General features: G+C 36.3%; 2 protein-coding genes across 3 annotated transcripts; one reads left to right on the top strand and one right to left on the bottom strand.

The window, feature by feature from the left end:
• Positions 1–5,087: 5,087 nt before the first annotated feature.
• Positions 5,088–7,527, top strand: LOC112697806 (uncharacterized). Its single transcript, XM_025751138.3, has 2 exons — positions 5,088–5,328; positions 6,715–7,527. The coding sequence occupies exons 1-2, from the start codon at positions 5,152–5,154 to the stop codon at positions 7,087–7,089; spliced, it is 552 nt and encodes a 183-aa protein (XP_025606923.1). The 5' UTR covers positions 5,088–5,151; the 3' UTR covers positions 7,090–7,527.
• A 647-nt stretch (positions 7,528–8,174) lies between these two features.
• Positions 8,175–19,227, bottom strand: LOC112697805 (kinesin-like protein KIN-4A). Of its 2 annotated transcripts, none has more exons than XM_025751137.2 (26): positions 18,611–19,227; positions 17,079–17,225; positions 16,845–16,994; positions 16,468–16,721; positions 15,841–16,022; positions 15,633–15,757; positions 15,346–15,382; positions 15,016–15,107; positions 14,806–14,913; positions 14,394–14,513; positions 14,115–14,202; positions 13,900–14,009; positions 13,363–13,461; positions 13,167–13,280; positions 12,950–13,066; positions 12,794–12,874; positions 12,356–12,427; positions 11,547–11,640; positions 11,256–11,287; positions 11,074–11,171; positions 10,869–10,967; positions 10,489–10,710; positions 9,892–10,009; positions 9,357–9,512; positions 8,962–9,277; positions 8,175–8,651 (listed from the first exon to the last, which is right to left on the bottom strand). In XM_025751137.2, the coding sequence occupies exons 1-25, from the start codon at positions 18,743–18,745 to the stop codon at positions 9,062–9,064; spliced, it is 3,066 nt and encodes a 1,021-aa protein (XP_025606922.1). In that variant the 5' UTR covers positions 18,746–19,227; the 3' UTR covers positions 8,175–8,651; positions 8,962–9,061. The 2 variants fall into 2 exon arrangements, with proteins under 2 accessions (XP_025606922.1, XP_025606921.1); XM_025751136.3 differs by having other exon boundaries at positions 9,847–10,009.
• Positions 19,228–19,451: the final 224 nt, after the last annotated feature.

A 19,451-nucleotide genomic window follows, 5' to 3' on the forward strand; every position in this document is an offset into this window, starting at 1 on the left:
CCGCACCACTCCATTTTACGCCACCCGCACAGCCTGCCCCGCATGAGGACGCAGATGAGATAGAGGATGAGGAGCCGTTTATCCGCAGAGGTCAGAGGCCACGGGTTCCCCGTCGTTTTGGGACAGGCTCCCACTTATTTAGATGATTTACATTTCATGTATTTTGGACGTTAGGGTTCACTCATGTACCAGACCGATGTGGACTACTGTTGTTACTTTAGAGCTATTTTTCCTTGTTGTGTCCTCATCTTATTGTACTTAAAAATCTGGTATTTACCTAGTGGATTAGTGAGTATGTATTATCATTGAATCATATAACACTTTAGTTATCAACTTTTGAAGTCATGGGATTTCTAATTATATTCAAATTCAAATGCAACTTTTTCATTACTAGAACGTAAAAAGATAAACAGATTACATAAGTCATCTTACATAACAAGTAACAGGAAAAATAAAATCAATAAACACTAACAATAACAAGATCGCTACTACTGGCCCCCCGTGTGAGACGGTCCTCCAAGCTGTGGGCAACTCCTGCGGGTGTGTCCGGGTTGGCGACAAAGGCTACACCTCTTTGGCCGATTCGGATCTGCCTCGTCCATATTCGTCCGTATCCTGGTGGATCTCGGACGACCCTCTCTCGCACGCCTTTTGGCAGGATCCGGGATCACGGTTGGCCCGTCGTAAGGTGGCCAGAATCCCTCCGGTATCGGCGGTGTGAATCCCATCTGGTACACACGGAACACTGAACTAATCTGATACATGCTGTGAACATAAGAGGACCAGGTAACCCGTGAGTAGGCGCAGCATGCAAGTGCGTGCTGGCACGGGAAATGAAGTGCCTGGAAGTACCCGCAGTCACAGGTCCGGGACGCAAGCGATACTCTGTAGGTACCCAATGAGAAAGAGCCCGTCGGAGTGGTCTCGGCTACGGTGAACTCGGAGTTATCCCGGTCATACAAAGTCACCGTGAAGCACCACGAATTCTTCAAGTTGGCCTCTATACACTTTACCAAGTACTGACTGAATTGTTGTCCGGTTCCCATCTGGGCCTCAGCCTCTCTACCCTTGCGAACAAAGAGTTCCGCAAGCCTTCCATATGTTGCCTTCACCAAAGAGCATACAGGGAGGTTTCTGACACCCTTTAGGATTGAGTTCACACACTCCGAGATATTCGTCGTCATGTGACCGAATCTCCGTCCGTCGTCACGATGCTGAGTCCATAAGGAATAATTAATCCGGTTCGCCCACTCACACATCGCCGGGTCTTCAGACCGAAGAATATCAAACCAGTAATCAAACTCAACCTCGGTCTTCGCATATGCGGCATTCACTAGAAGCCTACGTGCATCCTTGCCCTTGAAGGTAAGGGCAAAATTAGCCGCTACGTGTCGAATGCAGAATGCACGGTATGAAGATGGAGGTAACCAACCTCCGTCCGGAGCCTCAAGCGCAGCCTTTATGCCGTTATGTCTGTCCGATATAACCAGAAGACCGGGCTGCGGTGTCACGTGCTGTCTAAGGTGGGAGAGAAAGAATGACCAAGACTCTGCATTCTCACCTTCTACTAGTGCGAATGCAACGGGTAGAATGTTGGAGTTCCCGTCCTGTGCAATCGCGATGAGCAAAGTACCCCCGTACTTCCCATAAAGATGGGTCCCATCAATGCTAACTAAGGGCTTGCAATGGCGAAATGCCTGGATGAACGGTGGAAACGTCCAGAAAAGTCTGTGGAAAAAAGCTTGAGACTCGTCTACTTGTCCACTAACTCGAACAGGACTCGTCCGTAGGATTGCAACAGTACCCGGCATCGTCAACTGGACTCCCAAAACCCACCTGGGGAGCTCATTGTATGACTCATCCCAGTCACCGTATACGAGGGCAATTGCCTTCTGCTTCGCCATCCAGACCCTCCTGTAAGTCGGCCTAAACCCGAAGTGTGCTGCCGTGGCATTTAGGAGCACCTTGATGCTGACGGATGCATCAGCCCTAACCATTGGCATAACGAACGCGGAAATCACATGATAATCCAAGCTCCTGTGGTCACTCGAGATGGAGGTCGCAAGACAAGTGTGAGGTCCATTGTACCGCTTGACCTCCCAAATGCCCTTGCGCTTCTGCAGACTCAGTCGAATCAACCAGGTGCACCCATTCCCAAACTCAGAACACTTGCCCACATAACGGCGATGATCAGACTCCACAACCTTGTACTGTACCCCTCGCCGGATGCTGTAAGTCTTCACACTTAACAGGGCCTCGTCTTTATCCTGAAATTGCTGACCAACCTGGAACTCTGTCAAACCAGCAGTCCCTTCAGCATCTCTAGCTCCGAATCCAACAGAGTGCTCTGAAACACCCTCTTGCCTCATGGCATCTAGGTCCAAAGAGGAAAAATGTGGTGGATACTGCTGTGTGCCAGAACTAGAACCACCGACTACCAATGCAGGCTCAGTAGCTCCAACCTCGTCGCCGCTGTCATCCTCAATCATATCCGGCTCGACGTCGTCCTCCTCTACATCACCCAACACTCCGTCACCGATGCCAACCGGTGGAACTCCCTGTAAAGCGTTCGGCAGAATATCAACTGATCCTACCACGTCGCCTACTCCATCATTCAGATCAACAGCAAAAGACGGGGAGGCGACTGGTTCGACCGCTGGCTCGTACACAGGGACGGACGAAGAAGCAATGGCAGGCCTGGAACTCGAACCGGCTGCCGCTGCTTCAGTGGTGGCATTCCGGTTCGAACCCCCTGAGCTGGATACCACATCAACCAACTTTGCCAACAACTCTGGTGTCCTAACCTCGGGAAACTGCCTCCGACATAGAAACATGACTTGCAGGTCCTCATCACTACCAATCGTGAAGCAATCATACTTCACCGTATCCTGCAAGACAGTGATTGGAATGCGATAGAAAAACTTCTTCACTCGCTTCGCACCTTCCAGACCAAGTTTCATCAGCACAGATCTAACAAGATCATCATAGCTCGTCGTTGGTTTCACGACAATACAGAGAGGATCCTTATCTGTGAACTTCACACCGGAGCGAGTTTTCCTCTTAATGGATCCTCTATGGTGAACCAAAACCACAAAACTCTCCTCACTAGCCATATTACACCCTCTATGAGGGCAACTCACGTTTAGAACCATATATATACTGCACTGTCTACCACTAAATCGAACCGGACTGGTTCGAATTCAGTTTGTGTAATTCGAACCAGCTTGGTTCGAACTATGTGCTACGTTTTCCTCCCAAGTAATTCGAACCACCCTGGTTCGATTTACTTGAATGAATTTCTCTCTTAATAATTCGAACCACCCTGGTTCGAATTACTCATGAATAGAGTTCGAACCACACTGGTTCGAATTATATAAATACAGGGTTTGGCTCATTGCAGAAACGAATTTCACTTTGGCTCATTTAGGTAATTTGCAACTTCCCTTGGTTTATTCTAGTTTTTTGCCCTTTAATTTCAGTTCAGTATATAAATAAAATTGACTATCAATGATTATTAAGATAAAAGTTTTTTTTTATTCTTGAGTACTGATGATTGATTGATAGGATTTCGAATTTTTTTAAAAGAAGAAAATTGAGAAGATGAAATGTTACAAGAAAGTTTTTGTTATGTTTTTTTTAATAAAAGAAAGAAGATATGACTTAATAATAACGTTGTTAACATATACGTTATTTACTCTGTTAATAATTCATATAAATTTAACAGTAGAATAATATTGAATTCATTTAAAATTTTTTAAAATATAAATAAAATATTTAAAACGTTAAAAAATAAATTAAAATTATATACAAATTTTTAAAAATAATAACGCAATAACCGAACCTTTTCTTTCTTTTAATCTTTTCTGTATTAACAATGACCCAATGGCTTTGTAAACCCAAATCAAAGTGATCCAATTCCAAATTACTAATTGAAACAAAAACAAAAGTGACAAAATCATAAAAAAGGACACCAAAACAAAAATAAAATAAAACCATTTTGACTCAAACTCTCACTCCGCAATAGCTCCAGAAAGTTAGTAAAAAAACACACTTAAGTATCAATCAATTAGTCAAATAATTAACTCACCATTTACTTAATCAAGTGTGGGTGGGAGTTCAAATCCCAACATCAGTCATATATCCGTTATAATAATTTCATAGGGGATGATGTTTTTTTTTTTTTTTTTTGAAAAATTTCGGTCACAGTTATCATTTTTTATTTTGGGCCACACAATAATGGCCTTTTACTCAACGTTCAAAGCCCATAGTAAATCTCGTCCAAAGAAAAAAAAGCCCATACTAACCAAACTTGACAAGGTGCTTTTTGTTGGATAGTGGTGGGGACTCGGAGAATAAAAGAGGAGCATGTAAATGAAAGAAACAGAACTTGCTAGAAATCTAGAATACTCTATAAACTTCAAAACACTAATTAATTTACTCAACACTATTTTATTATTTCTTTCAATAGCTCCATTCAAATTCAGTTAATAATAAAATTTATTATATTAAATATGCTTTTTTTTTTATAAAATTTAAATTCCATAAAATATTATCAATTGATGAGAATTCCATATCTAGAAAATTCTCTTCCTTTAACCATTATCAACTTTGACAACTTTTATGGTAATGAATCTCCAGCCTTTTTATTTTTTCTGGTAAAATGCTCAGCCATTTTTAATACTGTAGAGTTTAATTTTAATCCTTATTAGTCAATCAATTAAATATGATAGAATACGTTTTTTTTATCTAATTTAATGAGTTATTAATTTGAGTCAAATTTATTCATTAATTAAAAAGAAATCTTTCATACTAATATTTTTACAAATTTAACAAATACGTAAATTAAAATTATTAAAATTATTTTTTTTGTTATTTTTAATAAATAAAAAACAAATACATTAAATATTTGAAATAAATTCTATTTTTATTTGAAAAAATTTATTGAATCACTAGAATTAAAAAAATGTAAACTTTGAATTTTTTTATTTATAGAAAGAGAGTTAAACACATCTAATACATATAATTAATTAATTACACATTATTACGTAATTTTGTTAATATAGTTGCATAAATAAAATACTTTATATTGATTTATTATTTCAAAATAAAAGTTGCAAAGAACACAAAGATTAGAGAGTGTGGAGAAGGCGAATGGGAAGATCGTCAGATATGGACGCCGAGATGACGGAGGTGGCGCCGTCTGCGGCGGAGGCACCGCCGCTAGGGGCGGTTCCGTCGAGCTCCGGCGAAAGTGACTCCGTACGCGACTTACTCACATTGGCTCGCCAATTCATCAATCAAGGAAAACCTTCCCAAGCTCTCCAAGCTGTAATCTTTTTTCATTTCTCTCTTTCAATTTTATTTTATTCTTCCAATTCTATTAAATCAACTATGTTTATCTTCATTCCAATCGTTAATTTGCATAAAGTTTTCTTTTTTGTTATTACTTCACTGGAATCGTAGCTTTTTCTTTTCTTTGTACAATTTTGGTCACTTGTGAAGTTTTGTTTATTTGTTTATTTTAATTTTTTTTTTATATATGCGAGGTTTGAATTAATTCAATACTGTTTTGTGCAATGGTATATAGAGCATGCTTACCTTGCTGAGTAAACTAGCCAAATCAGTTGTGTATGTTGGATAAATCAAATTATATATGAACATTGTTTTGGGATGATTACCATAACTAGTTTAGAATTTACCAAATGAGTAACTTTTTATTTGTTGGTTTTGTTTATTGATTACATCTGCATGGTGGATTTCAAAATATGATTCTGGGGTTGGTGACTTTTTTATGATCAAACTCCCTTAAAATGCTTTGAAGACTTAGTGGGGAATTTTGCTTAACTCATTGCAAATGTTTAGTACACTGTTCTTACTTTCTACATGAACAATCTAGCTACTTGTTTTTGGAAAGCAGCATAATTTTAGCATACATTCGGAATGTTTAGAATTTAGAACACCCCTGTTTTGGAGTTTTTAAATGATGGAATGGAAATGGAAGACTATCATTTAAAATTCTCCATTATTGGATTTCTATGTACATTTTACGAGTGATGATAGAGCATCCGAAAAATCTTCCGACTAGGTGAAGTATACGGTAAATCGAAACTATGTTTTGATAACCTTAAAAAGCAATCCATTATAACTTTTCATTCATTTAGTGATTAGGAGAATGCTTATGGTGATGAGATAGGAGGATAAATCATTTCACACTTTTAAAGTCCTCCTAATTTTAGGATTTCAAATATACGAACAAAGGAAGCACAACCTAGGCATGCTGTGTGTAAACATGACTTCATACTTTTCTGGAAGAAAAATCAATAAGCCTTGGCATCAGTAAAATGAATATTTCTTTTCATGTTTTTGGTTTTTATTCAACAAATGGCTCTTGGTTGGAGGTTTTTGTATCCAACTCTGCGTACATGATACGTTGTAGGAGATCATAGCCTGAATTTTCACCAACGCATCGTGGCAGCAGGCAGGAGAGAATTTTATTTTTTTTATTCTAATGTTTCGAGAACCCTGACAATCAAGTGATTTCAGTATTATCAGTTACTCCACAGAGTCGATGATCTTTTTTCTTCTCTGATAAATGAGGAGATAATATATTTCAATGTGATATGTGTGAAACTTAATCATGTTTATAGACAGATACTAAAATTTTTGGCCATTCTTTTGGTGGCTGATGTGTTTTTTTTTTTTAAACGGAAACAGGTAATTGTAGCAATGAAATCCAAAGGTGGGGATGAAGCTGTATTTCAGTCCTTGCATCGTGCTCGTGAGGTGTATAGAAGTAGACTTCAAGACAATGCTGCTGTTGACCAGCTAGCTTCTTTGTTTGCTGAGTGCGCCATTGCCGAAGCTCAGCCTGTAATAATTGAACCATCTGCAACTAACACCCTCGTCCCTTCAATTGCCAGCCCGTCAATTTCTTCTGATGCTCATGGGACGTCCATACTGGCTGAAACCGGCAGGATGCAAGTAGTATTGGATGCGGTTTCAGACGGAAGCAGCTTCATCTGTTTGAAGTGTGGGGGCCTTGTTAGTAATCATCGTAAAGACGAGCACTATGCATACTGGTGCTCTTAACCCCAATGCTTTGTGTAGAGCGAACCGAAATCATGAGCCGAAATCATGCTTGTTGATGCTTTTCTATGCATTTTCAAGATCAAGTTTTCTAATATCTTGGAAGTGAAGCTTTGAATGCCTTATACTTGGTCTTTGAAACATTCATGTCAATGTTATAGTAAAGTTTACATTAGCAAACTTTTTTCTCTTTGAAGAATTTAATGCTGTAAAACCATAGTGGTTCAGTAGTTCAGTAGTTGAGTCACCAATACAGAAAATTTTCTGAGTATAAGACTTGGTGTGATTGATGTCCATTTGGACTCTAAATGCTACATTTGAGCCACAAGAGTACATTGTTCTCTCCTATGTTTACTCTTTTTTGCGGATTTTTTGTATGTAATGATGATGAGTTGTAAGATAATGGAGATAAATGATTTAGCTCTTGTCATTTTGTCATAATTCTTTCTTCTTTAGGGGTTTCCATTATTATGCTCCTTTTTCGGGCATGCTTTCAGTACCATTAATCTTGCTTTATTAAATTGGGTTGACACAATGGTAGAACCATGATTCTTTGTTGTATTGAATTACAACTATGATTATTATTTTTTTTGGGTTCTTTTTGCAACATGGCAATGGATACCGTGGGAACAATTAAACAGCAAAATACAACTAGTAAATTGTTGCTTGGGAAATGTTGTGATTATTTTATCTTGTACATTGAGTTGGTGCATATTTGTTCACTATAAATTGGAGTGAAACTTATTTTATGTGGATTTTAAGACCCATACTAATAGTAAAAAAATATGTATCAACTTAGCGTATGAGACACAAATAAGTATAAACATTACATATTCTCTCTCTTTTTTCTTTTTTTGACATCTTGCTTGCTTTTTTTTTTTTTACCGAAGATATGGAGACTCGAAGAGACTATGCCATTTGAGCTATTGCTTGCTTAAATACAAAATGAAAGTGAAAATGTACCCCAACACCAAGTTGATTGACTGGTAGCCAAACCCAATTTCTTTTCAGTGGTCTTATATTAGAAATGATTTAAAATAAAAGGAATGGTAAGATAGAAACAATAACAAGTCCAAATAGAGAAGATGTGGACTAAAATTAAAATCCCTTTCAATATAGTAACTAATGTTCTTTACACACAAAAAACCTTATAGACAAGAAAAATAATACACAGAAGAATTTTCCCTCTGTTGGTACATGACAAAGCAATGTTACAGTACTTATATCAACAAAAATCAATGTGACCCAAACATGACGAGACCACAAAAACTTACAGTAAGGTATTAAAAAAGACCCTTAATAATACATATTTCCACTAGAAAAAAGAATATTTCCTTTTTTGTTCCCCTCTAGTATTGATATGGACAGACTCAGACTATTCTCCAATGCTTATAAAGCAAACAACTATCTCCTATGCTTCAATTATTAGGGTAGCTGTTTGGCAACATTGCAGCACACCTCACACAATGCTCCAAATGCATCAACTATGGAAACTTTCCAGTATTGCACAGTATTAACAAAGACTGATAGCGGTATATATAATGTCAGCAACCATTTATACTACACTGCAGCAAGAAACAAGATTGTCAGATCAGATCAATGCATCTTATAAAAGAAATTGTTTGGATAACAGTAACTGAGTAATAATTAGATGAGAAGATATTAGAGAATATAATTTCTGAAGCATTTCTGAAGTATAATGTGTACTTTTAGAGAATAAAATGCACATTGTAACCTTTGATGAAAAACAAAGGGCATCATCTTAAAGTAAACCCTGCACCTTAGAGGAGACACTCATTTTGAAAGCTTGTGTAGCAGCAGAAGTGATTGCTTGAAGTAAGAATAATATACATTATAAATAGTCATTACCCGCACCTAGTTTTATGTTCTTTCCAATGCCTTGTGTCCAGAATTATTCATGTAGAAAAAAACAAATGAATACTGAGCCACACCAAACGGCTGATCAAAGAGAGGATCACTTCCTATGTTGCAAGGCACGGGGACGTGGCTTGGCTCTCATGATCGTCTCATCACTATGTCGTATCAATTCGGAAAGTCTCCATGGCTTCTGCCACTTCCACTTAAATTGTAGTAGCCACTGATGATGGCTTCTTTTCCACCTCCATAGCTTGCCAGATGCTTGTCCTGCCATTGCCAATTTTTTCATTGGCAACTGCCCGATGGGTACCATCTGCATCGAAAGAAAATCTCACATACTTGGTCTTATAAAAATATGTTTGCCAGTTTCACATGAATGCAGAACAAATTACCCTTTTACTCTCATCTATAAATGCTGCTGATTGCCTCACTTGGCCATTAACAATGCCTGGTGTATATTTTCGCTGTTTCTGAGCTTGCACGGAATCTGGAGACAATGGTCCCGTATCTTCATCAGCATTATGCTTCAATGAATTTGGAGAGTTTCCCTGTTATATCAAGTGATGATAAATTAACAACTAAAATTACAGTGATGACAATAGTATTATGGCCTGTGCCTTAAACGGTTTGAATTATTTGCTTCAAGTTTGGTTTACAGTTTACTTGGTATGCTAGTACGAACAGTTTATGTTTGAAAAAGAAAACCATTAATATGTATGATAAGTATTTTGACATATTATGCCCAAGAAACCGAGGTGGTATGCCATGGTTAATTTCTTCTAAATATGTGAGTTAATTTTTGCTGAGAGCTTTACAGTTATGTATTTTATTTTCAAAATCTTCGTTGATTTTTCCTTGAATAATAGGCAGACAAGATCTTACAGAAGGTGGTGCTGCCAATGTTGTTGCAACGGCATGCTCCCTCACCTTTAGCTCCTTCTCAACTTCCTTCCTCTTGATCTCACTTTGCCGTAATAGACCAACAAGTTCTTTGATTTGATCTTTCATTTCCTTGATCTCAATGTCCTTCTCCCATAGTTGGCACCTGCAGTCATCGTCTCGTACATTAAATTTAAATAATAGTACAAGCGAGCCAATATAAGCCACTCAACAAAATACAAATGCTGTATACTCATTTAACGAGATTTAAATTATTGCAATCAATTATCATAATGTCAAGCCATTTGTTAAAGGAAACTTTTAAAACCTAAAAGGCACCTTCCCTCTCTGTATGTAGTTATTGCATTGAAAATAATGATAGAATTATCAAGATATAGAAGCCAGACTTATACGTGTAAAGGACACCAAATCATGTCAATGGCCCTTTGTAGTTCTATTTCTATGAGCTCATTTCATCCTTTAAAGAAAAGTAGAAAATATGATACATTATTGTTCTAAAATTTACAAGAATTACCAAACTTCCTGGTTCCAATAAGTGAGTTTCTTTGTTGAATTGGGTCAGATTTGCAAATTTGAAATAGATCAAGAGAAAGATAGAAAGTGATTAAGGATTAAAAAGTGCACCTAGCATCTGCAACAGAATTAAACATATATTGAAGCAGATTCTTGGCTTCTCCCATTGAGCGTAACTGGTTCCAGCGTCCACGACTAGTGAAAGCCCGTTCTCGTTCTTCTGCCTCAGAAAGTTGAGAAGCCATTGCCACAAGTGAATTAGATGATATGCTCAGCATGCTCTCAAGTGAAGCTATTCTGGCCATTCTTGCATTTGGTGGCATGGACAACACTCTGAGAAATATGGCAAGTGTTAAAAAGCCATTGAGCAGAGAGAGCTATCCTTTTAGATTCCATGTGTTTATTATTTGAAAGAGAGAATTTTTTCAAGATGTAAAGAGGTAAAAAACTAACAAATATAATTATTGTATTTATTTAAAAACAAGGAATACCTAGCAAATCCATTCTTCCCTCTTGGAGGACTGAGACCTTTTGCAGCAAACTCATTTACTTGCTTCAGCAAGGATAACTCTTCTGCAAGGGCAGCTCGCCTGAGGATTACATTCAAATTAAGAATCAGAAAAAGAATCAATGACATTATGACAACAATACAAATCAATTAGTACGAAAAGTAATTAGTGAACATAAGTTACATACACTTCGCTTTGCTTCTCATACTCAAAACGAACTTCATGCTCTTTTACCATGACTTCTAGCTCGTGATCAAGCCACCGTTGTAAGGACTTCTCATTACTCTGTAAATGATGAAAACATACTTATTTAAGATTTAAGCTAGCATGGATAGTAAGCAAATCCAAGAGAGTGAGAAAGTATGCTACCTGCCCATTCGTTCCATTTCCATTCATTGTAACTGGAGGATGAAAGAGAATAAGAATATTAATAAAATGAAAGAGAAGATCCATCTACTTAAACTCCCATGTTATTCACTAAAAGACAGTTTCCTATACTTAAGCCATTTTAAAAGAAAATCCTTTTTCAACTGATCTATTAAAGTTAAGCCTGATTGTTTCATGCCTCAAACCAGATGACATGCCAGTTAATAAATACGAGCATCGTCTGTCTCAGTAGCCTACAAAGTTAACGTTCTTGTTGGCCACAACAAATCATACCTGAAGTATCTCGGCTGGAAGATTTGCGAGCTTCCAACAATTCCTTTAATCGCTTGGTTGCCATTGCAGCTTCTTCAGTCTTTCTTTGAAGAACCTAAGGAAACATTTAGTTATTAGATTTAGTAACTTCTTATGATAAGTATCAGTCAAGAATCAAGATAACCACAAATATCATCAAGAAAATAGGTGTTTCTATAACCATCTTATTTATTCAATTTATATTGGTCAAAGAAGAATTTATTCTATTCTAAGAATTATGCATATTGCATAGCAAAATGAAAAGCAGATGGGAGCACAACATGTTGAATATCACAGCACAAAAAGTGTTCTATTTGTGTATATTTGACATATTTTGGAGGAAGTCATAGTTTACTTTGGCACACACGTCAATGTCAATCACCCAAGAATACCTAGAAATTTGGATAATGAAGGTATAACATGTATTCAATCTTGATTAATATTTTGCACATAGCCATACGCCTAAACCCTGGTGCTTCAATTTACAATGCACCGTTGCTTTAATTGACAGAATTAACTACATGCAACAAAATGTATATATATATGACTTGCCCAGATTATTTACCACTAAATTGAAACATATCATCATATAGATTTCATTCTTTAAGAAATATTTTTCCTATATTTTTAAGTACAGGCGTTGCATATAAAAGGTGAAACAGTAAATGCACATAAAGCCACCACCACCACCACAAAATCTTCAATCTTAATATATTTATCTCTAGTGTAAACTAAAATGTCCAAGTTAAAAATTATATAAAAACTATCATCTAACAACTAGGAACCCTCACCAGTTTTTGGCGCTGATTTAATGCTTGCAGCTTGTGCCTTTCAAACTCGTTTTTCCTTCCCTCCTTCCTTAACTGTCTCACAAAACATATAACCAATAAAGGCCATAGAGAATAATGCAGTGCAGGCAGGTAAATCATGTTGGAAAGTGTTAGATTGATCATGATCAGCTATCATACTAGCACAAGACACAAGTCCAGCTAAACATGGCCATCTCTGTATACTAATTCTACCTATTGAATATGAGTTGTTTGAAAGCTTTGTAGAAGCAGATAGTTTGTACCCTAAATTAAGTATTAACTCGTGCTTACTCACGCTTTCCTTTTTTCTTTTTTTTTTTTTTGAAGAAAAAAATAGCAAACTTTTATCACCTTAAGTTAGTTGAAAGTATTGTGAACAAATTAAACAAAATCATGAAAAAATGAGGAAGCTTGACATACTTGCAGAAGTTCTTTCTCTCTAGAAGCTTTCCATTGCCGAAACTGTTCTGATTCTTGTTTCATCCTTTGTTGCAATTGAACCTGCAACATTATTCAGGTTACAGCAGACAAAAGTACATGATCTCAATTATGCATTTGCAAAGTACAGAAATCAACCTTTTGGGCCTTTATAGATTGTATTTCATCTTGCAGTCGCTTTGCTGCTTCGTCACTTTTTTGCTTTTGTTTCAGAAGCTGGACCTGGCTCTCTTGTTTCTTCTTCAAATCCAGGATCTGAATTCATATATTTTGAAAGATTCTACCACTGTCAAATTGTTGTAACCAAAATCATACAACTGTAAAACAAATTCAAATGAAAAACTGGACTCCTCACCTGAGACTCAAGGGCTTTCAGCTTTTGTGCATGGATATCCTCTGATTTATGTGTTTGTCCATCAGAATTAGCAGCAAGATTTTCAACCTCAGCCAAAAGTCGATCCCTCTCTCGCTGCATTTACAAATCAGATGCATACATGAATATGAATTTTCTGCATGAGTAAAATTAACTTTGCACATAACTTCTATCAAACCTGCACAGCTCTCTTTTCATCCTCCAGCTCCATTATCTTCCTTCCAAAGTGTTGCTTGAGAGTTTCAGCATCAGATATCCCAAAAAGCTTCATCTCAGACTGTACAGACATCAATCCCATTAAGTAAGGTAATAAAATAAGAGAGAGAAAGAATATGGTAGTCTCTTCTTGAAGGCAGAGATTAAACATTATGCTCTGTAATTATTCGATGATGAAGTTGGGAAAAGACCAGTCAGCTACTGCTTTTATTATTTTAATTTGATTTTGGCAGCTTGTTAATGAAGAAATCCTTGGAATGAAAAATCTAACTATTTGAAATCAGAAGATAAGGGATCAAATCCAAGAAGTGAAGCAGTAGAATATCATTTTCTAAGCTAAAAGCAGAAAACACCATCAACCATCAAAAACAAAATTTCTGACTGTAGGGTTATCAAATCATAGAACACAAGTTACACAATGGTTCTATTGATTTGAATGCTATCCTCTAATGCATAATATGTCATAGATATGGGTTTAATTATATGTAAGTATAACAACCTCTTTCTGCTCCAAGCGTTTATTCAATTCATGTAACTCTCTGTCCATACTGTTTTGCAGTAATGTATGCTCCCACTCTTTTGCTACTTCTTCAATTTCCCTTGAATCACCTGTAAAACTGGCACTGTTAACCAAGGATCATGGCATTCTAATCGAATATTTAATATTAGCCTTATCAAACAACTTACTCAATTCAGGCCAAAGACAAGTCTTACCTGTTGTTTCACTCATTGGATAATCAGGGGCTGTGATAGGTAAGCCCCTCTTAAGCCCATCAGTCTTCACGTTGCATGTGCTGTCATCCTGGAAAGGAAATTTAATACTTAAATGCATAGCCTCACAGAATGGCTGTTGTAATGGAAACTAATCCATATAGTGGAATGCAAATACCAAGATATGTCTAGGTATTAAATTGTTAAAAAGTTGTTAAGTCAAACAAGAATAAAAAGTTGTTAAGTCAAACAAGAATATCAACTATGGAATCAGAGGCATACATAAGCATCTTTTTCACAGTGATCTATAACACTAACAGGGCTTCGAGTACGGTATTCATGAAGTTCACGGCAGAGATCCTCATTTGCTGCTTCAAGCCAAGCAATCCTTTCCTTCAGGACCTAAATAAACAGTTATAAAATGATTATATATTAATTACAAAAACATAAACCATATCAACACGTGTACTTTGCGTAAATCAAATTATTTAGTAGTGTCTATGAAAGAGGTCCAGCTACGATGAAGGCTGGGATACTTTCTGTCTAACAAAAAAGGTAAGCATTGATTGATGCCCATCTGTTTACCATAAGTCATTTCATTAATGTTATCACTGACCTATTATAGGAAATATATTAAACGTAATGCAGAATTTAACACATTTCCAAAGATTCAAGCTACCAGAAACCAAACTACCTGAACTTCCTCAGAAGAGCCACCCGAGCGAGCACAAAGTTCTGCTTGCAAATACTCTAATTGTTGTCGCATTTTTAGCATCTCACTGGACATGGGATCTCTGTTCACCTAAGGAAGAATAAAAATATAAAATTAAATGTATGCAATATATATTGAAAACGAAGAATCGAAGAGATATGACATGGAACATAAATTTATGCAGATACTTACAACAGGCTTATTTTGGATATTGCGTGCACGATTTGCATACTTCAAAGTGTTGAGGGTTTCCTCAGCATTAATATCTGCGGGACTTATGCAAGCTGGAAAAGAAACAGAAACATATTTTATTGCAGCGAATATATGTACATTGGAAACGAGCATGCAATACAACAATGTAATACTCATCATCAATCTTAGAAGAAAAAAAATTGTGAAGAAGAATAGTAACATGAGATCCATGAAGAAGCTTTTCATTTTTGGTTGAAGCTTATCTTGTGAAAGCCAATGATGGGAGATAAAAAAAATCGACTAGGATACAAGCAAGAATAACCGAGTTACCTATCATAACAGTCCTGCTGTTACCACCAAGTGAATCCTGCAAAATCATTTAGCTTTATCTATAAATACACAACTTCTAGAAAAGAAAATTTATGTTAAAGATCAAAGAAAGAAAATAATAACATTAGAGAATTTGGTTACTTCTATTTCTTATTTTTGTTGTCATTCATTCAAACACGGTGATATTTTCAAAGGGGAAAATACATCCTTTTTAAACTGACTTAATAGTAAGCATATTTCAACATCATTAGAGTATACTACGAGAAGGTACACTTAGAGATATAAACCTGCAAAAGCCTAGTAAGTTTACTGTCCCTATAAGGAACATGAGCTCCTTCTTTTCTCTTCTTTTCATCACCAAGCGCACTAATTACATTACCCAGTGCCAGAAGTCCTTTATTTATATGAACTCCTGTATGAAAGAGAAAATTAATAGGAATATATAATGATGAAAATATTATTTACTAGCACAAATTATTAAAGCCATCATCTAACCTTCCTTAAAACGCAAGCCATCAGATCCTGTTCGTTTAGCTCGTTCTGATCCAGCAAGATCCACTAAGTGTAACTTGGCACAAAGATACTCTTCATTCATGGTATCATTTGCGCCGATCTCGCTGGAACTATTGAGCTTCCGCATTTGCTCTAGTGTGATGGTGAAGATGGCATGTGAACGACTAGTTGGCCACATATTAATAGAAGAATAAGTAATAAACAAGAACTCAAGCATAAATTACAGCAGTTAATAATGATGCCAACAAGTAAATTCAGGAAGATTCACTGCGGGGAAAAAAGGTTATTTGTAGTATAAACATATTTCCTCCCATAAGAAATTGAAACTTTAAGTACAACACTGGCTTTAAAATTTAAAAGAAAATAACTCAAAGCTTAGTCTGGTTTTTAAGTCTGTAAATCATCAGTGATTTAGCAATAGCCAATAATTGAAATCCATTATACACCATATCTTCCTTAGTTCTTGTTTTAAAATTATCTATATTTCACATTAAACAGCTCATACTTTGATATCCAAAATTAGTTTATGAATCTAAAAGTGAAATAAAAATACCACATGAATAAGCACAGATTCATGCAGTCTGATAAGAAGGAAAATGCATTAGTTACCTGGATTGGTTGTTCATATTTGTGCTCCCGGTTGCTCTACTCAATGATCCTTGTTCTAGGCAAGCAGCCATTTCTTTCAGTGTTGTAACGCTGACTTCAGTAGATCCTGCCAGGGTAATGACACCATTTGATGTTTCACGAATTTGAATTGGTGGTTTCCCAGGAACGTTTACTTTCCCTGCATGTCCATTTGCAGTTTCTGGTTTGTTCAAAAACGATGGATCCAGCAAGTCTCTTACTTCTTCTTTAAGAATCTATTCACAGATAAAGGTTGTTAGATGTATAATCTTAATCAATTCACAAGTAATAATCTATTAGTTTCAGGCAATAAAGAAGAACTAAACTTTCAAAACCATGGCTATAAGCTATCGACACACCTCAATAAAGGAAACATGCAACTGAAATTCGCTTTGATGCTTTAAAATCTCGATTTTGTCAAACAAGACACTCATAACTTGGGGTATTATTCCTCCTTGGTAATCATCTTTAAAGCCAGTGCCCATGGTATATGTTTTCCCAGAACCTGTCTGCAATGGAGTAAAAATGTCATGTGCTAGAGAGAAGTATGTGCAGTGCGTGCAACTTCTGTCCCATTTAGCAGTTAACTATACCTGACCATAGGCAAGAACAGTTGCATTATATCCTTGGAACAAACCATCAACAAGGGAAGCAACACATTCACCGAACATAGCAGATGAAGGAGAACCAGTGCTCCCATAGACATGATCAAATGTAAAGGAATGGGAACCAATTTGCACCTGCATTCATTTGCAATTAGCATAAGACATAACCCCACTTTTCAGCTACTCAAGGCAACTAATACAGTCTGCAATTTTAGATGAAGGTGTCCAAAGACTTAAACTTCAAGTCCTATGTTTTTTTTTTTTTTTTTGGTGTACAACTTCAAGTCATTTTCATCCACAAATTCAATTTTCACGGAAAATATATTGGAATTCTTAGTTTGTTTGTATTTAAAGTATTTTTAATACTTTTTCAATTAGATGTAGAATGAATATGCAGAGTAAATTATTACTTTAACTTATTATTTCAGGGGGAAATCAGCTGATATATTCTTACCAAATACAAAATAGTGAAATTTTGACATAAATAGGAGAGGAAAATCATTCATGAAAAGCAAGTGAACTATAGTCCAAAGAGTTGCTTTCATTTACAAGGACCTGTTTGTCATTTACTGAGTGTTTGGAATCTCTTTTGTTCAATTGGAATCAAAAGGAAGAGAAGAAGGAAACAAGGAGTTCATTTCATTTATAATTCAGTTCATCTATTGAAATGATTTTAGTTCAAAGGATTTAATTCATTTTAAAATACAAATCACCTTGCGTATAAGATTTTGGTGATTGGTAATTCTTACCTCTTAAAACTTCATAAATCATTTCATTTTCATTTTCATTTTCAATCATTCCAAAAATTTCCAACATCAAAGACATACCATTACAGCAAATTACATCCCATAGACCCCTACCAGACAAAAACCAAAAAGACAAAAACGCAGCCACACAACACAAAAATCAAACATTTTCCCCCAAAAATTACATCACAACTATCAGACCAACAGAGCCGTTCCACCACACAATCAAATTCCTAAAGTCCAACTCCAAACCAAGAAATTGCATAAAAAGTCAAATATCTCAATCAAGCAAAGCATCATCATCAGAATTCAGATCGCAAAAATATTATTTTAAATAAAAAAGGAAACAAATTCCAAATCCTACTTTCTACTACGCAAGCAAATGTCGGATCCAGATCTTCACCTAAATTCACCAAATCCACACACTGTATCATCCCTAAACAGTAGAACATCAATGAATCAACCCAAAATCAAATCATTTTCACATGTTAACAACAAAACAATGGCTTCAACTTTCAAATTGCAGCTGCTGCATCATTAATCTCCATCCGTTATTCATTATCCATACCGTCCCGGAATTATCAGCAATCAAAGTAACAGACAACAAAAAAAAAAAAAAAAAAAAAAGCGCATTGTAACAACCGCAGTCGGAAAGTTAGTTACAACCGTATTACCGGTATTATTGTAACCGCCAACTGTAACTGAATTTAAGAAAGAAGAAGAAAAAGAAAGAGTATAATTTCGGAAGCATTGTTGAGATTTGATGAGGAGAACCTGAGGCTTGCCAGGGACGACGGTGACGCAGTCCTTGCAACCTTGGAGCTTCTCGTCGGCGATGAGCGGTCTAACGTGGACCGCTACTTTGACGCAACAATCTTCACCTGTTGCTGCTGCTGTTGCTGCTTCCATGGCTGGAAGCTCAGTCACGCGCACAGCACGCGCGCACAAAAGAGGCTTGGTGTTATGGAATCGCAGCTAAAAAAACACACACAGTGTGATATAGAATGCAGTAAGAGAAGAAAGAAAATAAGATGCTGAAGGTGCAGAAGAAAATTCAATCGGTTCCTTAGAGTAGTGTTGTCAATGTGTGGTGGAGAGAGAGAGAGATGCAGTAAGTGGTGATGGTTTCTAGTTTCTGGAACTTCTACTGCCACAGAAGAAGAAGAAGGAGAGAGAGAGAGAGAGAGAGAGGTGGAAAAAGGTGATATAACTAATAAGTGTTTAGCTGCTATAACTAGTTTTAATGGTTTTGTTTCTTTTCTTTTCTTTTATTAAACACAAAGGTTTAGGCTGAGAAAAATTAATATTTATCTCAACTACTCAACTGGTACATGTCCTTCTAAGTTTTTCTTTTCTTTTCTTTTCTTTTCTTTTCTTTCTTTTTTTCTTTCTTAGAATAAGCTACTGTTTTTAATATTAAAAAAAATGGTAAAAACTTAGGTAAAGTTGACTAAATTTTTATTTAATGGCTCTCAGCTATCAATTTCACGTGAAGTCGACTGCACCTGAATTTTTACCTAAAAAAATGGAAATAGTGACGGTTTTTATTATAGTAAACATAAATTAATTCTATATTTATAAAAAAATAAGTGAATTTCATAAAAGTATCGAAAAT

Source organism: Arachis hypogaea, chromosome 16, assembly GCF_003086295.3.
Source record: "Arachis hypogaea cultivar Tifrunner chromosome 16, arahy.Tifrunner.gnm2.J5K5, whole genome shotgun sequence".
NCBI classification, from domain to species: Eukaryota; Viridiplantae; Streptophyta; class Magnoliopsida; order Fabales; family Fabaceae; genus Arachis; species Arachis hypogaea.

Excerpts from the sequence above, each read along its gene's own strand:
- LOC112697806 (XM_025751138.3), top strand. The coding sequence starts at position 5,152 with ATGGGAAGATCGTCAGATATGGACGCCGAGATGACGGAGGTGGCGCCG. Across the intron at positions 5,329-6,714 it reads CTTCCCAAGCTCTCCAAGCT|GTAATTGTAGCAATGAAATC; the intron begins GTAATCTTTTTT and ends AAACGGAAACAG.
- LOC112697805 (XM_025751136.3), bottom strand. The coding sequence starts at position 18,745 with ATGGAAGCAGCAACAGCAGCAGCAACAGGTGAAGATTGTTGCGTCAAA. Across the intron at positions 17,226-18,610 it reads TCGTCCCTGGCAAGCCTCAG|GTGCAAATTGGTTCCCATTC; the intron begins GTTCTCCTCATC and ends AAATGAATGCAG. Across the intron at positions 16,995-17,078 it reads CTGTTCTTGCCTATGGTCAG|ACAGGTTCTGGGAAAACATA; the intron begins GTATAGTTAACT and ends ACTCCATTGCAG.